Source organism: Schistosoma mansoni, chromosome 1 (assembly GCF_000237925.1).
Source record: "Schistosoma mansoni strain Puerto Rico chromosome 1, complete genome".
Taxonomy (NCBI): Eukaryota; Metazoa; Platyhelminthes; class Trematoda; order Strigeidida; family Schistosomatidae; genus Schistosoma; species Schistosoma mansoni.
The window spans coordinates 59,337,390-59,358,525 of NC_031495.1; the positions used below are offsets into that span (position 1 = coordinate 59,337,390).

The 21,136-nt window shown below is 34.5% G+C and overlaps 1 protein-coding gene across 1 annotated transcript in view; it reads left to right on the plus strand.

Annotated features, from left to right (window-relative positions):
- Smp_180200 (putative zinc finger protein) overlaps positions 1–21,136 on the plus strand; it is a gene marked incomplete at both ends in the record, with an annotated part of 53,981 nt that overhangs the window by 21,290 nt on the left and 11,555 nt on the right. The window contains 9 exons of the mRNA XM_018795035.1: positions 778–853; positions 1,483–1,647; positions 4,061–4,380; positions 7,875–7,961; positions 8,356–8,751; positions 11,557–11,889; positions 15,186–15,584; positions 16,690–16,869; positions 19,377–19,475. Of these exons, the coding sequence (XP_018649388.1) occupies positions 778–853; positions 1,483–1,647; positions 4,061–4,380; positions 7,875–7,961; positions 8,356–8,751; positions 11,557–11,889; positions 15,186–15,584; positions 16,690–16,869; positions 19,377–19,475 (2,055 nt within the window). The remainder of the gene's footprint in view (positions 1–777; positions 854–1,482; positions 1,648–4,060; positions 4,381–7,874; positions 7,962–8,355; positions 8,752–11,556; positions 11,890–15,185; positions 15,585–16,689; positions 16,870–19,376; positions 19,476–21,136) is intronic.

Here is a 21,136-nt window from a genome sequence, read left to right on the forward strand (position 1 = left end):
ATTTATTTAACAGTGTCATTCGGTCAGTAACAACTCGTCTATATCCCATTATTATCATTATCATGTTTGTATGACCATATGTGTTTGATCATGTGTTACAGATTACATCTATATTTCTCTCTCTAGCTTAAATGTTAGACCTTTAAATCGTTCAATTATTCATTCGCTTTCTGATATATGTGTACCTTTCACATGTTATCAGTTCACTTGCCTCAATTTGCTCTCTGGTATTCTCTTGCATTGGTTCGCTCGTATTCATTCACACTCTCGTTTATGTTCATATTCGCTTTGTGTCCTTGTGGCGTTGTGATCTGTACTGTACAATAATAAAGTGTAGACAACGCTTTGTTACTGTCTTCTAAAATTTATACACTGTTGGAAGTTGTGTAATAATGCTTATCAGAACGAGTGAGATACGAAACTTTAGGAGCCATCTGGAAGATATCCCACTACAACACTATCATTCTCAAAAAAAAAAAGTGTTTTCAACTATTCGTATATTTATATTATTACTTAATACCCTAAAGTAATTACATTCACTCAATAATATATTACTCATGAGTGTTCATTATAATGTCGAGGGAAATTATTTCAAAGAACTTTTGTTAAGAGATGTTTAGTGATTTATGCATAATTTTCTTTTTAATTGTTCGTGTTTTTGTTTTTTCCTGATCTGTCATTCCTGAAAATAAACCTTAATCAAGTGGTTTTATTTGATTTCAGTTTGGTATACTGCTTGCTTATGTTCTGTTTTAATATCTGTTTTTTTTTGTATAGGTTTTGCCACCCAATACTGATTGTTCGTTTATTACAGACATTGAATTAATTCGAAAATTATGTCCTGATCAACCATGTAAATTTATGTTATTTGATTCTTAAAAGCATCATAATTTGTTTGGTGAAATCATTAAATAACAATTTGTTTCATTTCAGTATGTGTGCGCGTGCGTGTGCATTATGTACTCTTTTATTTCTGTGTGCAATAGATATCTCTTTATGTATAATTTTTCTACTGAATTGAATCTGTTTTTTTTTCTAGTTACTTTCGTAGACAAAATTAAAAGGGAAAATGTGCTATATGGTATCCCATTACGTATAATTCATTAGACTGGGCTAAGTCGATAAGCTCACAGTTAATAGATTGGTAGTTATTAAGTTAAAACTGAATGATTCACACTTACGATTCACTTCTACCTATATCGAACATATTCAGAAGATGTTAATATTTTCTTCATTTATAAAAAACAATTGGGTTTCACCAGTGTGAATGTTTAATTGTTGAAATGATATTATATATTTCAGTTTGTGAAGTTTAAACAGTAGTAGATTTATGATTCCTGGAGACGATTTCAAACAGTAACATTACCTGTGGTAATGAGGCGTATAATAATTCTTGTTGTAATCAATCTAAAACCTGGTGACAATACAATCATTCTTTTAGATATACGTTAAATTTAAAATATTTCATTTTCCATCCCACAGATTCCTCTTCGTCTAACAATTTACCATGTTTAGCTGATTTATGGCTTGGTTTCCTCAGATTTTATTTATTTGATTTTAAAATTTCTTCTTGTACGATTAATATTGTGGAACCTGAACCAGTGCCATGTTTCAATGCTCCTGAAAAGCGTTGTTTTACAGTTACCGGTAAGTTAAAATATATATGTAATCGAATTTATTTATATCAATCCTAAAGTATTTTCGGAAAATGAAAAGTTATTTTTATTCATAACAAATAGATACTTTTAATAACAATTATTGTCATCATCCTGATTGATTATATCAATTCGATATTAATAGCCTGTATCATCTACCTACTAATTGTGACTTTTCCTTTGCTCATGCGACCTGTTGAACCCTTTACTAAAGGTTTTATTTGTTCGCATTGAAAATTACACAATGATATACAACAGAGAAGTTCGTTCTGTTCTGCTGTATGGTTATGAAATGTGCCCATTACTAATATTTGATCTAAGATGCCTGTATAGCATTTTTCGTGTATTTTGGGACCATTGAGTGAGGAACGTTGAGGTCAGACTTATGGTACTAAGTAAATATGGTAAACTGATTAATAAGGTTGTGAATCTTCGTCAAATAAGTTAGTCAGGACATGTTACGTATGCACAACCACCGCCTACCTCGACACACATTTTGGTGATTTAGTTGGATGAAGGAAAGCTAGGAGCAGTCAAACCAAGACGTAGAATTAGTTCATGAAGTCAATGACAGTTGGACTGAGCCGTGTTGATAGGTGTGGACTACCTAGTTGGAGTCCTTGTGATTATTGTAAACAGTAGCTAGAGTACTTACATTGCTCAGAACCGTTCGCAACAGCACAAGAGTATTCGTTTTTAGCCTTTCATTAAAACCTGAGTTTCGAAATCTTATACCATTTTTTTCATTTTCTATAGCTAATCTCTCTTAGTAATACCAATAATATTACCACTACTACTCTGGGATATATTTGATAGTTTTATCTCGCTGTGTGAATGTGGTATAACAACTTGAAATTATGTCACATATATGTATCAGGTCCTGTGTTGCACTGAAAATGCCATATAGCACTTATGAACGATGCTAGAAATCACTGTTATGAATGTCTGGCAGTCTATTACCGTTTTCAATCAAGTTATCAAATTTTCAGCAACGTTTAAAATGTTTGTTTAAATGTATTAACGTTGTTAATGAAACAATGAAGTTCGGAAGCTCAGCTGAATAATTTTGGCGTTGTATTCTCTGAGCTACATGATTCGATTACCCAGCTTTCCTTGTCGTTTTGTAAAACATTACTACCGCCCACTTCATGTTTATTTATTTATTTGAACACATAAACATTGGTACAAGAGAGCACCAGATACATATGCACCACACGATAACAATGAGAATGGGAAGAGATAATGAGTGTAAGGTGCGTATAAGGAAAAGGAACAATAACGACCACAAATTAGCGTATGATAGTGGAAAAAATAATAGTAATGAGAGAAACAGAAATGTACAACCAGAAATAACTCTTTCAGTCAGAGAAGTAACCCCCACTCTTTATGAAGAAAGTAAAAGAAAGCTACAGTAGGCTCGCCACTAGCTTGTATTCCGAGCCACATCTAATAACGTCTCGAACCAATGTGTTGCACCATCTCTAGGACCCCAACCAGGGAATCGTGAAGGTAGATTTATCCCCCGATAGTTATTACAGAGACGACGTGAACCATTTTTAAAGATAGAGACAACTGTCGACTCATTCCACGATGTTGAAACACTCTTAATTGCCAAACTTTTGTAAACAACTCAGTCAGTTGCTTAACCAGAAGGCCACTGCCATCTTTAGAAGGGGCTGAAGGTAAGTCATCTGGTCCTGGTGATTTGTAGCGCCTCAAGTGTTGGAGTTCCTTACTGACTTCGGCCTCATTTGGTGGATCGGTTGTCACAGGCTATTGAGGGTAGGGCAGTCTGATCGATGTTGTTGGATCAGCAGACCAGTTGGAGTTTCCTTCGAAAAACTCTGCCTATCGTCCAAGACGTCGGTAGATTTCATTGATTGACATCCCGTCATCTTTATAGGCTGTCTCACTCACACCAGACTTCTTGCTGCCAGTGGCTCGGATGAGTTGGAAGAGCTTTCGGGAGTTGCTAGATGCAGCTGCTGCTTCCAAATCGTTGGCACGCTCCGAGCACCAGGTTTCTCGGTCCTTACGCCAACTTTTCACAATTTCATTATATAAAAGTCTCCGTTTGTGGTCAAACTCGAGGTCAGCCGGAATAGACCGATGGGCTTCAATGAGTTGTAAGGAACCTGAATAAACCCAGTGCTTGTGGGTGGGACGTTTCGTGAAGCCTCAAGTGACTTTACTCGCTATTTCCATGGCATCACGCAATTGCAACTAATGCTCACCTATACTTTTCGGTGGGATAATAGGTAGCTTTGAACCTATAATTTTTCTGAAGTATTTTGTATTTAGTTATATTTAAAATTTATTCGTACGTGCAACTTACTCATTTTTTTCGATTATTTTAATTCATTTATCCAATGCCTCTAAAATTTTTACCGCATACTTTTTTCTAGATCCTTTTAACCCTAAACATAATCTCTGTAGGAATTTAACTCAAGTCAGTCGAGATTATATCAATTCACAGTTATTAGCGGCCTACGGTTATTTCGGTGTGCCACGATTGACCATTAATGGTCGACATTTGTTCACGCACATTTCTGTTGTTGAAAAATCTCCTGTTGAGCCAAAAGATGTTTGTGACAAGTTGGATCAGAATACTAGTAGTAGTATTAATCAAACAACTGTGTCTAATGATAAAATGACAACATCTGCAGGTATTCATTTAACACCTATCATTGATGATTCTGACAATTTTGAATCCAATTTGAATAAAGTAGGTCAGAGCGTATCCTAGTTTATTTTTCGCCTTTTTATGTAACAGTTATGTTTATCGCAAAAACCCTGATCGTTTAACGTTTATTGTTTCTTAATAAATGTTTCAGCAACTTACTTTTGTTAATTAAATTTAATGGAAATAGGCTTTTATGATTATTACTGATCCTAATTGTTTGTTTAATTGTCTGTCTGTTTACTTGTAATAGTATAAATAAATGTATTGGCTTATAATCCAGTCAATAGAGAAAATACTCTTGATGTTGTTCTCTAGTGATTTAAATCATTTAAAAGGTATAAACTGTTTGTGTGGGGTTCTTTTACTTTAGAAACTTATCACCTGGATACATAAATTAGCATTTATCGTAATCTATTTTTCTAGCTTGTTTACATTCACACTGAACACCAAACGATGAGTTACTTGTCTGAATTTGGATATACATTTTGATTTTTTTTTCATCTGTACTGTTTTTGGACTCTGAATCTCTGGTTTGACTTTCAACTACCAAGTTGCGTGTCCCAACCCAGCTTCACCTACTTCGGTTTTTGCAAGTAGGCCAGTATCGCTAGCCAAGTATACTAATCTGTACTTGATATATACGTTGAGCTGTTTTAAAGTTCATTGGTTCAAAATAATGTATGTGTTGTGGTTATTATAAAATCGATATCCATTTTTCAGCGAAAGTGAACAGAATAGATATAATTATCAAATCTATATAGTGTCAGCTTCATTATTATTTTTCTATATTTTTATTCGGATAAAACAGCTTGCTAATCCATAGAACGTTTATAAAACTTTCTTTTTTGTTAAAGATATTTTGTGCTTAACATTCCTAGGTAACCAATTTAGTTACAGAGAAATTTCAATTACTTTCAAACGGCGCCACCATCAAACATGCTGTCCTACCATCAACTGTGGAAGACATATTGGAAAGTTCATCAAGCATTGAACACGCAGAATTGAATAATTCAATAGCCGATCAGAAAACCCTTTCATTTTCAGAAATGTTTTCATATATTCTTACATATGTCATGGATGAATTATTTGAGTCAAACATTGTACCCGGTTCGTTTTTGCTGTTTTTTGTATTTCCGGTTCATACTTATGCTTAACTAGTTGCTTCGTATATTCCTCTGAAAACGTGGATTGATTGAGTTAATTGTTTGTTTATGTAACAATACAAGCTTGGGTTTAGTATTTGTCCATTATAGGTCTCCTGTGTTTCATCGAAAGATACATCTATACAATTCAGAAAGAAGCGCCATATGACATTTAAGTTTAATAGATCTTTCTAATCACACTCAAGCATATTACATAATGTACAGTTCATTTAACTGTTTTACACCATACTGCTTTCTTCGTAAATTTTAATTAGCGGAAAATTGAGCTAAGTCATTATTAGTTAGAGGAATCATATAAAATACCTTTAAAATGGTATAATTTCAATTTTTTGTATAAAAGTTTAACACTCACTTTTGGCACGTACAAATTCTAACCTAAAAACATTAATATTTTTTAGTACATTTCAATGGGAAGATTCGAGCAAATAATACCAAATGAATTCTTTTCTATCTGATTTTAGTTGTTGATAAATCCTATAGATCAATTTATCGATTCACTGTAACTCATTAACCGAGCACCTATTCATACACCTGAATTTTAACCATAGTTTCAGGATGTAAAACAGCCAATGATGAAGATGGTCGAGCAATATTGTAGATTGATTGAATCTAGACGTTAACAGTGTTGGATATCTGCCCATCGGTCTGGAAATTAGGCGTTCGTGCGTGAGGCCGAGGGTCCCTGGTCCGATTTACGTGAATGCAAGCTCTTGAGGAGTCCCACATTAGGGAGAAACAACCGTCCAGTGCTTCCAGCTTTTCAATGGTGGTCTAACACTAATCGGTTCATGATTTCAATGGGACTCAACAATATACACAACCATATGCTTTCAAAAAAATAATATCATTCATTTGTCAAAAATATATATTTATATACTCGATTTTAAGCCACACTTCGGCTGTGTAAAATATCGTAATCCGGTCGCGCGTTCTAAAATGAACGGGAGTATTTCCAAGCCTGTAATGGAGTGGCTGGAAGTCAAACAGTTTGACCACTATGTTAATGCTCTAAGATCTAGTCATAAAGACTGGTTACCCTAACTACTGCGAATGAAAATAGGTTTAAACTTAAAACGTGTTTTCACTTCGGTGGCAAAAATGACAACTTTAGCTTCATATCTTCATCGTGATAAGATAGTAAAGCTTGTTATTTAATTTTAGTTATTTTGATCATTCTAATTTTGATACATACCTCAATTTCGTCTCATATGTTTTTATTATTTTTAAAGATCTTGTCAGTGGATGCTTGAAAATGTCAGAAAAGCGATTTTCCATTCCTATAGCATCTTCATTTAAGCTTACTTTGAATAATTTTATCCAGATTACAAGAAATTTTGCTTATGCCTACTGGCTATCTTTTTTCAACACACACATTAGGAAAGGAAAGTTTTCAGCATCAAAAAGAATCATCATGAGAACTACTTTGTCGTTATTTTGTAAAGTATGTATTTTTATAAATGTGATTCGCAACCTAGTCGTTATGTTTGTTGCTAAATTTTATTGGTGTACATTGGTTTATAAATAAATATATATAATTTTATGTTTTGGTTCATACTACTAAGTTGCAAAATTGATGTGCAATCACCTCTGTCTCACCGAGCCTTTTAATCATTTTTTTCCAAGTTGTTTGTTAGTCATTGACCAAGACAAGTGTACTCTATTTCAAACGGTTATATTGATATTTTTCTGATTCACCAAGAGTGTGTAATTAAAACGTTTTAGTTCAGTCAGGCACTGTGCTTTCGAAAATATTTGATTTTATGAAGTCTAGTTACTTGACAAAAATATTTACTAAAATCTAACTTCATTGTGCATATATCGTTTTAAAAAAAACGTTTCCTCAACCTTTCCTACATAGTTAATTTTACAACTTCATCATCGGACATATAGTATCACAGAATGATTGTCTCCATTTGTTAGTACTAAGTAGTATCAGGTCATGGTGATAGGTTTCATCATAACATATGGTTAAGAAGAAAGTTTGCTAAATTCTGTGGTCACAATTTATTTTTAATATCGGTATATACTGTTATTGATTTACTTACATGTGATAATCGTACAATTGATAGATATGTCACTTGTAATATATGGAAAAACAGAATGTCTTTTTACGTAGTAGATCTAATGATGACTTGTTTAAAACACTTAACTCTTATCAATTGTATCCTGGGTTTTAATCCCATTCTACCTAGTAATGTTTGATCACTCGAATACCATATCACTAACTCGAATTCGAGTTCAGCAACTTGTACTTGGTTGCTGACTAGCATTATATTAGTTGCTACTGTATATATCAGTTGTTACTGTAGAAATTTGTGTGAACGTTCATTGTCCATCTAGCTGTCTCTTTCAATTTTGATTTCTTTTTTTCAGAGTGTTAACTTATGGTTTGATCGTTTAAAACTACGAAATGTTGTTGATGATGATATTTCAATTGACTCACTTTGTGGTCAATCACAAGTAACCTTATTTGTTTTATTGTTTATATTCTGTTTTATTAAAAGAAAACAATCGATGACTATAATGTCCAGTCATCCGACATGCCACACTTGTCAGGACAGGAATAAGTTTACGTCTACGAAGTTTTTATAACCTGTTGTTGGTAAAGTAGGGTGTCGTAAATATGACACAAGTTTAATTATTTTAAGTAGACATTTGAGCGTAGGCTACGAATTCAATTTTATGATTATAAGTCTTCGAGATACATTGAGGATGACCTCCTACCACTCTATTTTAAACTCAATGTGTTGAAATATTAAACCCTTTATCTTATTAATTTATGATACACAAATGATTGTTTGTCCCTTAATCTGATTTCGAATCGCCTCTTATTTTCCTATCCGAAAATTCATAGGAAATGAATTGTTCAAATGAAAATGTGTTTGAAGATCAAGATAATCATCAATTGTCTCCTTTAGAAATGAATCAAGATTCTAATTTGTTAAGTAAAAGTGATGGAGACAATTATTCAGAGGCTATAGTTGAACAAAGTTCAAATAATTTTCTTGACGTCGAAGAATATTTGAATTTTGATATATCTATGACTGTTTCAGATGATGCTTTTTTGGATTGTAATTTTGAAAATGATTTTAATGACGGTGAAATCCTTGAACATTTAGAATCTGCTCTTGATGTAGATTATAGTGATGATATAATTGATCCGATCAGTACATTTTCATCTTTTGTTGACAGAAATTCTGAAGTTTTAGAAACTTTGACTCCTCAAGGAAGTAATCAAAAAAGAATTAAAGTAAGCTTACTTTGTTTATGTACAGAAAGTGTTTCATGATTTTACTGAGATTGTGTACATTTTATTAAATACATATTCGTAGTAGGTAATATTGATGTCCAGAATGAGTATTTCATTTTATTTGAGATTTTTCGGTTGCTTGTAATTAAATCCATGTTGTCGACTCCAGTTAGACTCAAGTTTAATATTTGTCATTACAAACTTCAAAGCGTTATGCGTCAACTTAATTATTCAGGACTGCTATATCCTTACAACAGAAATAATAATACTTGTAAATGTGGTTCATTAGTTGATTCGACTGAAGATTTAAGAAAATATTTTAGCGTATGTATTACCTAATATCCACTTCTATCATCCGGTGAACTACTTATTCAGTTCTTTACTGTACAACGCTTGTTCAGTTCTCGAGAAAAACATACTCGGACAAAGCAAACTTGTTTCGGACCTGGACTTCGATATGTGGATTAAATATTCTTTACGTCTTAGAGCGTATAGATGTACTTCCCGACTCCCAAATACAGTTTTATTTCTTGATGTTAAGGCATCACTCGACTCTGTTGACCGACAGGATTTGTAACATTTTTCTCTCTAAATGGTGTATCGACGAAGTATGTAAACTTTGTGAAGAGTCTCTAATTAAAAATTACTGATCTATTCAGAGCTCACGGGGAACGGTCAAATGTTTTTCGTTAGCGTTATCCATCATCCCCCTTTCTATTTGATTTTTTCATAGACGTCCTCTTAAAGATCAAAATTTCTTCGTCTAACTTTTCGTGGATTGTTGTTTTTCCCGAAAATTCACTAATTGACATAGTGTATGTATATGATTTAGTTGCATATCATGAAGCTGGTTATGTGATCCGTTCTCCGAAATACTGATAATTCAAGCATGTTTGCGTTTCTGTTTGTTAGCATTATTACCTAAATTGATCATAAAATGTAACGTATTTGAGCGTGTTTGTTATTCCACTTATCTTAGTAGTTTCATCAGTCTTGGTGAGTTGGTGTGTTACGAAATCGTCGCAACAATTTAAAAGGCTCTCTGGGCTTTTTCTCAAGGGTGCGGAACAGGGTGTATGACAGTAGAATTATAGAGTACGAGCTTTTTATCATTAATGTCTCCTAAGTATCGCTCAGGTGTCATGTAACAGCCGAGTGAACAATACTGAGTCTAGATACAAGGAACTAGGTAAATGTATCAAATCTTTTGATGAGGTTGAAAACTTTCGTCTACCGAAATGTTTGATGTCGTAGTCAATTGTTTCAAATCTAGACGATTTCAAATGTCAGCACGGCTGTGGCTATTAAGTCACATTATTATTTATTATTTATTTATTTAAACACATAAATATTGGTACAAGGAAGCACCAGATAAATATGCGCCTCACAAATCTCATTCGATTTGTGTGAGGGCTATGATACTGCCCAGGTGCCCAGACTGAAGCAGGTGGTTTTCTTAGGGGGCCACACCCGGAGCCTTTGACCTAAAGGTCTAATCCACAAGGTAGTGGAGCATCGTAAGGAGATGCAGTCCTATGGTAGCCGGTGACCAACAGTTGGTTCATACGCCATTCGTTCCTTCAGGATCCTGGAGCCCATGTGCACCATTGGTTTGGAATCAGGGTTTTCCAACTCCCCTAGGTGGATCCTCCACATCCACCAACCCGGTTAGAGCGCCGGACATTCGCTTTTCGTCCTCTCACTTTTGTGAACAACACCCCCGCCACGAGAAAGCAGTGAGTAGGACTTCCCTGGCAGAGGCTATATATTCGCTGGCCATATGAGAGCATTTCGAGAGGGAGAGCAGACTCTCCTCACTCTCGGCCGTACCAGGGCATTTGGGGGCATTAAGTCAAATTGAGATGGTTTAAGCTGACTACCTTCTTTCTAAATGTATATAGATTTCTAATTTAATTTCACCTAGCTCATGTACACAGTGCAGATTAGTGTACTCTGATCATGGACGTATTTTTAATGTGAAGTCACTGAGTTGCTCAAACTGGAGTAGTTGAAGAAGAATTTAAACCTTCGACACACAGGTAGAAATCCCTTTTGTCACTGCTGATAATAAAGTATCCATTTTGTGCTCAGATGGCTCTAATCTTTTCTTTTCAAAATTATTATCTTCTGGTACAAACAAGGTTATTTTATTAACAGAAATCGGTGGTCATAAACCGTGAAAACAAACTTTGAGTTTAGTCAAAATTCTAATTAATCGTTCTTACTGTATGTAGAGCTACGTTTCGTGACGTGATTAGCTGGAAATTCTTAAACTGAAGCATCGCATTCATTCGTTAAACAATTGAATTTTGATATTAATCGTGTATGACAGTTCAGTTTTTTGCATTAGTCTGTTAAAGTGTTGGTAAGTTATTTGTACACGAAACACTTGAAAACTGAATCACATGGCACTAATGGATGCTATTCTTTTTAAATGTTCTATTAAACCTCAAACATATCATTATTATGCATCTCTATCCGTTTTGTAATTTTCTAGATTATCTTGTTGAGAATTTTGTAAATTTAAATGTACACTTTCTGTAGTGTTTCACGTTACTCATCTTCCTCTAACCTTTTTAAAAATCCAACTACTTGTCTTAAGATTAGGTATTAAAGTCATCTCATGAACTGTTGTTAAAATTACATTCATGGTAAAGTTTTCGAATGTAAACTGATAACATATTTCTTTACTAAATGACATGCACATTTTATAGAAGTCTTTCTTTCGACCTTCAACAGATGGTATATTTTCTTGACGTTTTGTAATCAGTGACTTTTTTCTATCAATTTTCCTTTATTTTCCAGTCGTCTGACAATAACAATTTAACATCAAATGATTTAAATTCAGTCAATCATTTATCATCTATGAGTTGTCCATCAAAGGAATTAGTTACTGCTTCGAATGAACTAATTAGACGTGATGATAAAGATGAGGAGGATGCTACAGCATCAACAAATAAATTAGCTAAAAAAGCACGTAAATCTGAGAAAAAACAACAAAGTCATTCCAACAATATATTGAATCCAAATAACAATACAACTGCATCGAAATCAAGTCCTACCAGAGCTAAGAAAAGAAAAACCGCTAAAAAGCTTGAATGGGAAGATGTCATTTCGTCACGTTCTGCAGTCGCTCCTGTAAGTTTATTTGTTTATGGATATGTACTGGTTTAGTTATTAATCTTACTAAAACAACCTAGTTCATATATAACATTAATAATTTGTTTTAGGAGTTTTTACATTTTCTTTTATCGCTGGTTGAAGTTTTTTAGCGAGGTCCTTTTTTACTGGATGTAGTTACCAGGCTTTTCCCTAACCCACCTTTACCCGGGCTTGGGATCAATGGTAACCGTAGAGGAACTTTTTTAAAAATATCTTATATCTGGGTAAGTATTTCATGTATCTAGACATCTGCTGAAGAAATAGTAAATAAAGTTTCAGGTTGCATTAAGTAGCTATTATTATTATTATTATTATTATTATTATTATTATTATTAACCTCTTTGAAGCAACACAATAGTCAATTTCATTTTGTTAAATGATCTGATTGACATGTAACATTTTAAAGCTTTCAGTTTTCATTAGCTTGTTACAGAACCTGATAGTTTCTTTTCATTAATTAACTATTAGCTGCTAAATAAATGTAAAGGACACGATGTTCTTTTGGATTTTTTGGACTTTTTGGACTTTTTATGTCCAAAATTTTACCTGTTCTTCACTATTCTCTCAGCTTCCTTTTACTTATGAAAAGTAGTTTTCAACACTACTCTTTATCTACTCTCAAAGAGTGTTCTAGAGCATGATTATCTGAGTTAAAGAGCAGATTTTCTATTGTCATAATCAATAAGTAGAATGCTAATCGATGGACGAATGCAATTATATAATGTGGCCAAGTAATAGCTAGTCATGAAAATTAATTTTTGAAGTATACCACCGAATTATTAAAAATGGAAGACTATATCACTAGTTGGACTAATAGATTTTCTCCATACAATAAAAATTAGAATGAGAAGAGATAATGAGTGTAAGGTGCGTATAAGAAAAAGGAACAATAACGACCACAAATTAGCGTATGATAGTGAGAAGAATAATAGTAATGGGAGAAACAGAAAGGTACAACCAGAAACTCTGCCTATCGTCCAAGACGTCGGTAGATTTCATTGATTGACATCCCGTCATCTTTATAGGCTGTCTCACTCACACCAGACTTCTTGCTGCCAGTGGCTCGGATGAGTTGGAAGAGCTTTCGGGAGTTGCTAGATGCAGCTGCTGCTTCCAAATCGTTGGCACGCTCCGAGCACCAGTTTTCTCGGTCCTTACGCAAACTTTTCACAATTTCATTATATAAAAGTCTCCGTTTGTGGTCAAACTCGAGGTCAGCCGGAATAGACCGATGGGCTTCAATGAGTTGTAAGGAACCTGAATAAACCCAGTGCTTGTGGGTGGGACGTTTCGTGAAGCCTCAAGTGACTTTACTCGCTATTTCCATGGCATCACGCAATTGCAACTAATGCTCACCTATACTTTTCGGTGGGATAATAGGTAGCTTTGAACCTAGCTCGACTTGATGATTAGTCAAAACAGAAGCTGTGACAAATTTACTGACATCAATCTGTTTAGGACGATGAATTTTTTTTGACCAATAAAACGTAAAGTTAGATTAGCGCACACAAAGACTCGATCAGAGTCCAGATAGGCACTCCAGAACGAGAAGCAAACTTGTACACAAACACATCAACGGTAGCTGATCACGATGTGATCCATCTGAGTGCAGGCTTGAAAGGGAGAGAGAGGGAACCTGGTAGCACATCGGTGATGACTGTGCCGGTAGTTAATACTAGTCGGAAACAAGTTGTAGTCTGTGCACAGTTGCAGTGGACGGTCACCGTTATCTGACCTGCGCCAACAAGTCTCCATCGGTCACCTAAACGACTCTCTTCTATGCTTATACATCCGACTTGAGGATTGGTGTTTCCGGCTAGTACTACAATATCTGTCGAACTCACTTTCTCTAGAAGAACAGGTAACTGGTGAATTAACTCGTCCTTGATCGCATCCGTGCTGCAATGTGCCGGAGCGTAGATGGAGATGCTGAAAAGATATCGTTTCTCATATCAATTTTTTCTTATTTTGATGGAACTTTCTAATCTGACAGCACATAACTGACTGTTGTTGTGGATCCAATCGGTTAGTGCTGCTGCCTTAGCTCTAACACTTAGTGCGACACCAACGTCAGCAAAACCGGGCGAAGATGCCACAGAGTCTCCGGATATACACACGTAAAACAAGCTTTTTGAAGCGACAGATGGAGAGCGAATGTGTAGTGTTTCACTAGAGTCTTGAATACGGGTCTCGGATAGACAACAGACATCGATGTTAGGACTTTCTAAAGACATAACCAATCCAACCTGTTGTCCGATCTGCTTTAGTGTGAGAGAGTTGGAGAGGGCCAATTTAGGTGGAATACGTTGTCTCAGAAACACTTTCAGCATTCGTAGTTGATGATAACATTCAACTTTAGACCGTTCAGTGACCGTTTAGATGGGACAGGGTTACCACCATAAATGAGCTGCTGTATAAGTTGAAAAAAAAATACGGAGAACGAGAATAAAGGGGGGTACATAAGTGACATAGTATAAAAGAAATAAAAATGAATGTTATCATATGATTTGTCTGAATGAGCGTTGAAGCCAGAGAAATTTTTTCAGTCGTAGTTATCATTGATTTTTGTGATGGCTGTGATACTGCCCGGACGCCTAAATCGAAGCAGGTTTTTTTTCGGAGGCCACTCTCTGAACCTTTGACCTAAAGGTCTAATCTAAAAGACATTAGAGCAACTTTAGGAGATGCAATCCCATGATAGCCGATGTCCAACAATAGGTTCATACGACATTTGTTCTCTCAGGATTCCAAAGCCCCTGTGCACCATTGGTTTTTGAATCAGGACTTTCCAACTCCCCTGAGTGGATCCTCCGTATCCACCAACCCGGTTAAAGTGTCGGGTATTCGCTTTTCGTCCTCTCACTTTTGAGAAAAAGAACCCCCGCCGCGAAAAGGCAGTTGGTTATGGGTATTCAACTTTCAGTTCTAGGTCCCATGTTCGAGCTTTCGTCGCCTGCTTTTGTTTGGGTAATCGCGTAATGTCATTAGCCCCCACAGATACAGATGCAGTTCATATCTAACTACGTACAGAATGAGCTAATTTAAATAATATTTACCGTTCAATCAATAAAGATCTGTTTGTTAGGCGTAATTTTTGTGGATATCGTGGAAGGGACTGGAAGAAACAAGTTCTCTCATGTCATGTAGTTTCAGTGTGATATGAATTCATCATTGAAAAAAGTAGTTTTATTTATCTCTTAGTACATGTAGTTTTCTCGTGAATTATTCATTCCTATTAACCCTTTGCGTTTTTCTACTTTTTTTCTTTTCAGCCTATTGATGATGATCGTCCAGATTATTATAATTCGAAACTTCTAGAGAATCTACAACCGGACGATTTTGATTTCAAATTCGTTTTACATATGAACTTATCCTCTAATCGTCGACATAATCAATCATCAGTTTTAGGTTTAGCTTCACGAAACCAACCATCCACATTATTAGCTCATTTCGATGCACCTCAACCTCAGTGTCAAGCTTGTAACTTAACTGGTCATCGACAATCACAATGTGAAACTACTAGTGATAAATCAGTATCATTTTTAGCTTGGCATAAGTTATTAAATAAAACACCTTGGCCACCTATCGCTGAACAAATTGAAAATTTAACTCATTGCTTAAATTGTTTAGAAGAACATCATGAAACTGATAATAAAGTTAATGCACGTCAAGTATGTTATTTACTTGAATATTATCAATGTTGTTTTTTTTCAACCTATCTTGGTTTCCGTTTTTGTATTTTAAATTCAGTGTCGTATTATCTATCAGTGGCATTTTTTAAAGGGCTTATTTACTTTAAATTTAATGTTGACCAGCTACGGCTTGGTGCAAATGTTTTATATACAGGTTAGATTTCCCATATATGACGTCCGAGAACGTTGGGTAATAATATGAAATACAATTGATAGGAAATAATAGTAGTGTATTAAGAACCGAATGAAACAATTAAAACAGAAAAAAGTCAGATTAGAGTCGTGAAGACTGTTGAGTTTTTTTTAGATCATGAACCGATCAACGTTAGATCGCCATTGAAAACCCGGAAGCATTGGTAAACACCCCTCATATTAAGATTAAACGACCTTCCAGTGATAAATGATTAACTAAAAATGAATTATTTGATGTTAAATTGTTATTGTTGGACGACTGGAAAATAAAGGAAAATTGATAGAAAAAAGTCACTGATTACAAAACGTCAAGAAAATATACCATCTGTTGAAGGTCGAAAGAAAGACTTCTATAAAATGTGTATGTCATTTAGTAAAGAAATATGTTATCAGTTTACATTCGAAAACTTTACCATGAATGTAATTTCAACAGTAGTTCAAAAAAAATATCTTCAATATTTGACAACAATAGTCAACTTACTATGTTCAAATAAATTATTGTTCATTTTTTCAATTTTGAAGGTAATTTTTTAAAATAAATTTATGAATATTTGAAGAAAGAATAACTTACACGTTAGATTAACATCTAAAGACAAATAAATACTGAGTGCTAATGGCGCGAGACTGGTGGGTGCTGGGTTCGAATCTCGCGAGTGCGGGATCGTGGATGCGCATCGCTGAGGAGTCCCATAATAGGGCGAAACGGCCGTCCAGTGCTTCCAGGTTTTCCATAGTGGTCTAGCTTCAATTGACTCATGATTTCAACTATGAAAAATAAATACTGTTTAATTTGTACTTAATAATGTTTTTGATTTTATTAGTTGTATTTCACTTTTGATTGTCATTTTCATGTTTTCTTTTTTTTTTTGTAATTTGTATATCATTTTTTTAGGAACTAGTTAAAAAAATCTATGAGTGTTTTTCATATCGTTTCCCTTCTGTTCAACTTGAATTATTTGGTTCTTGCGCTAATGGTTTCGATCTACAGACAAGTGATTTAGATATTTGTGTCTTTTTTCCTGTTGGATCAACAGAATGGCATTATTTGAAAGATAAAAATGCAACAAATATGGTAGAAATTGTTTATTAATCAAAGTGTTTATTTCATTCTTAGTCAAATTAACTAATTTATCATTTTTATCAACTACTAAGGTTTGTGATCACAATGTTTGTATGTGAGCTTTGGTGAGACCAATCGACTTTTCAATCTGTTGTAATGTTAATATGTTTTAAATCTTATACTTAATAATTGATCGTAATACATACGTTAATTGAAAGTTTAGATGGGAAGGTATTCCACATTAATGAAAAATCGATTTTTTCTATCTTTTGTATGATATTATGTATGATATTATAACTGATGTTAGATGTTGAATTTTTCCAACGTCAGTCACAATATCATAGTTTCAAACGTATTTCACCTAATTTAACTTAAATTATCAAGTAGCATTGTTGTCCATTGTGCAATCAATTAAATTCCACCAAAGTTTTAGTATTTAAAATGCATATACAAGTTTCATAAGTCTAGACATGTAATCTATCAAACTTTAATAAACACCAGTTGGGATATAGGACTTATCAATCAGTCATCTACAACGCAGGACCATGCACCATACTTCATTAGCACAACTAGATGAACACCAAATTCACAGAATTAGTTACTTTAATGGAAGTAAGATGTACAATAAAAATTGTATATAAGGATATGATACAGGGAAAAGAATAGGTTTTTAGAAAGGTATAGAGTATTTTAATCTCACAGCTTAAGGGAAAACTATCAGTGTATGCACCTACGCTATTGTGATCAATTCTGAGTCATATCACCCAGAGTCCCCAACCATTGGTTATGATAGTTGCGAAAACCCCAACCAAGTAGTCTGCATCTACCAACAGGGCTCAAACCAGTAGTGAATTTATGGACTGATACCACGTGTTAATTTGGCCACCCCTTACTTCCATCCGTCTCCATCTGTCGAAAACCTTACGTGGCACTGATAGTAATGTGATGCCTCTATAGTTCTCACACTTGCACAGATCTCCTTTATTTGGTATCTTGATGAGGTATCCTTATTTCCAGTTTGTCGGCACTTGTTATTCCTCCCAAATCTTCATGAGTAAAACGTGAAGCATGTTTGCAGTTACTTCTATGTCTGACTTTAGTACTTCAGCTGGTATATTGTCAGGTCCTGCTGCTTTCCCACTCTTGATTTGTCTGATGGTCACAATTGATTTCTTCGATCGTTGGTGGAGTGACATCTATAGGAAGGTCTGTGTGTGCTGCTTCGATGTCCGGTGGATTCAATCGAGCTGGCCTATTCAAGAGTTTCTCACAGTATTTTACCCACATATCCCTTTGTTCTTGAATAACGGCGATTGGCCTGTCTTCTTTATCCTTGACTGGTCTCTCTGGTTTACTATGTTTCCTTACTAGTTTCTTCGTTGTGTCATATAGTTGTTTTATATTTCCTTCTGTGCAGCTTTTTCCATTGTCGTTGTTAGGTCTTCCACGTATAACTAATTGTTAGCTCTAATGCTCTTCTCCACTTGATTGTCTGCTTCTGCGTACTCTGCTTGTGCCTTTACTTTCTCTGCTCGTGTTCGACTGTTGTTAATTGCTGTTTTCTTGTTCTTCCTCTCTTGAATCCTGTGCAGGGTTTCCATAGTGACCCATTCCTTATGATGATGCTTGTTGCGGCCTAGTAGCTCCTGACACGTCGCAGTTAGTCTTCTTTGATTCCTTTTCAATTGTCCTCCATAGTAGTTTCTTCTTTCAGTGGATCGTGTAAGGATCGGAATCTATTGTTGAGTGCTATCTTGAATTGGTTGAGTTTGTTAGTATCTTTAAGGAAGGGTGTATTGAACCTTTGTAATACTGTTTCCCCAATTGTCCAGTGTTTCTTTAGCTTTAGTTTTATCTTAGCCACAACCGAGTGGTAATCTGAAGCTATGTCAGCTCCTCTCCTGGATCTCACGTTTTCCATTATCCTTCTGAATTTTCTTAGTGATGCAAATATAGTCGATCTATCATTCTTTGACACCCTGCATCTAACCTTAATATTACTTACCCGGGGATCCCAGCATATGCGAGCTATATTTTTTAGGACATCTATGATCAAATACTAGTATTCTTTACCCTGAACGTCCAAGTTTTGGAGCCGTAAAGTAAAACAGAATAAACTGCCACGCAGTATACTCTTCCCTTCATTGATAAACGGATATCTCGCGTTCGTTACAGGGGCCCTAAGTTAGTAAAAGCCAAATGAGATTTTTCAATCCATGTAGGATTCATAAGATGATCTAATAATATATCCTCTGAAAACGATTCGTTTTTTGTTGATCTATTTCAAAATCACTAATTAATTGAAGAATACAAAATAGTTGTTTGTTTTTTTAAATATTTATCTTTCAATTAACTCAGCATTTTTAAATATAAAATAATGATCGAATTATAAAACTTTCAAATATTTAATCCATTACTAATAAATCATGTTATGCTTGTTTTTACACATAAACTAACTTATTGATTCTTTTTTTTCTTATTCACATCCGTCTCTTTTTTTTGTTGTTATTTTATTTTAGTTAATTCGACAATTTAAAAAACAATTATTTTATTGTAAAAATCGATTAAATATTACTCATATTCAACCAATTCTTACAGCTCGTGTTCCAATATTAAAAGTATCATTTAATAATTCATTTGAAGCAGATATAAGCTTTTCAAATTATCTGGTAATTAAATTCACTTAATATTCCTTGTTTAAATCTTCCCATTGATGTTTAGGACTGCAACTAGTCAGTCTCTAATTGGCATATGTGCATACTGTGCGTATTGCCTCGATATAGCCTTATCCATCTTTGCTTACTATATCTGGTAATTATGTGGTAATAATTACTGTTCAACATTTATTATCTACTAACGATATCTAAAAGAATTATATGACTAATAATGGAAATCAGAAAGGGTTTTGTGGATATTTCAGTATTCGTATAGTTGAAATCATGAATCAATTGAAGCTAGACCACCATGGAAAACTTGGAAGCACTGGAGGGCCGTTTCGTCATACTGTAGAAATATTTAGTTCATTTGAACCAACTTTTCAATAAGTGATCAAAGAAACAAACGCTCCTTATACAATAAAGATCAACAGTTTAAATTTATGGGAATTGATACTATATCATTGTGTGATCAGTCTTAACTTTAATAAACATGTCTTGCTATTTAGGATGTGTAGTCAGGTGTATATGAAATATTCCAGTCACCAAAAACCATATTTTTCATGGACGTAGCTTTTTGATCTTATCCATAGCTATAGGCACTATGTGAATGTAGCAAACCCATCAACCACAAGTAGTGATACCGTGGGAATATCTATATTTGAATAGGAGAGTCTAGTTAACTTTTTCGTATTATTCATCTTAAAGTATTAACAAATGTGGTAACCGTCCCTTAGATATGGAACATAAGCTGTTCTATAGTTTTAAAACAGGCTATGTGTAGCGATTAGATTTATGCATTGGGAATAGAACATCATGATCGATGGCAACAAGCTCTTTTTCAGAACTTTTTTTCACTGTGCGATTTTGGACAGTTTTCTCTTGAGGTTGATCAACATCACCTCCATTTATCTTTTAAACTATTTCATGATAATTTCAACTTCATGGTCTAGGTTCAGACAGTATCACTCATCGGTGTATTCACAGTAGAACAAAAATGTATTCAACCTCAGTCCTCTTTGTCTTAGTCTGTTTCTGTACATTCATTATCTTTTCGCAATCATATCATAATCACTCTCACAGTTTGACATATATTTTTAACTCTGCTTCCAACATCAAAATGACTTGTTGAATCTGTTGAGAAAACTGTGGCATCGTAAACTATATTTATTAATTGTGTTTTTATGACATACAAGATCCAATGTGGCTACCGGATTATCTTATTCTGTCTTATTCAATGAATCAGTTTAGTTCAATTTTCTATCTGTGAATTCAGCAGTTAGTTTTCGTAAGTTTATAAATGTAACGTTTGGTTGGATTAGGCTTTAGAGCGAAAAGTTGACTATTTGACTGGATCTCATCACAGTCGACTTTGAGTTGTTTTGCCAAATGATTCCTAACAAAGAAACAGCGGGACACTAAAATCTGTTCGCAGTTTCCTGTCATACATTTTTTGACTGCAGTTCATATGAAGTCGATAGTGAATTTCGCCAAACACCTAAACCTATAGGTGTAACCAGAGGGCTTCATTGGTCAAGTAGGAAAGATTAAACCTCACAAATAAACTTGTTGTGATTATCTTCACAATCCTGCGTCAACTTTTTTAATGCATCAATATAATTTAT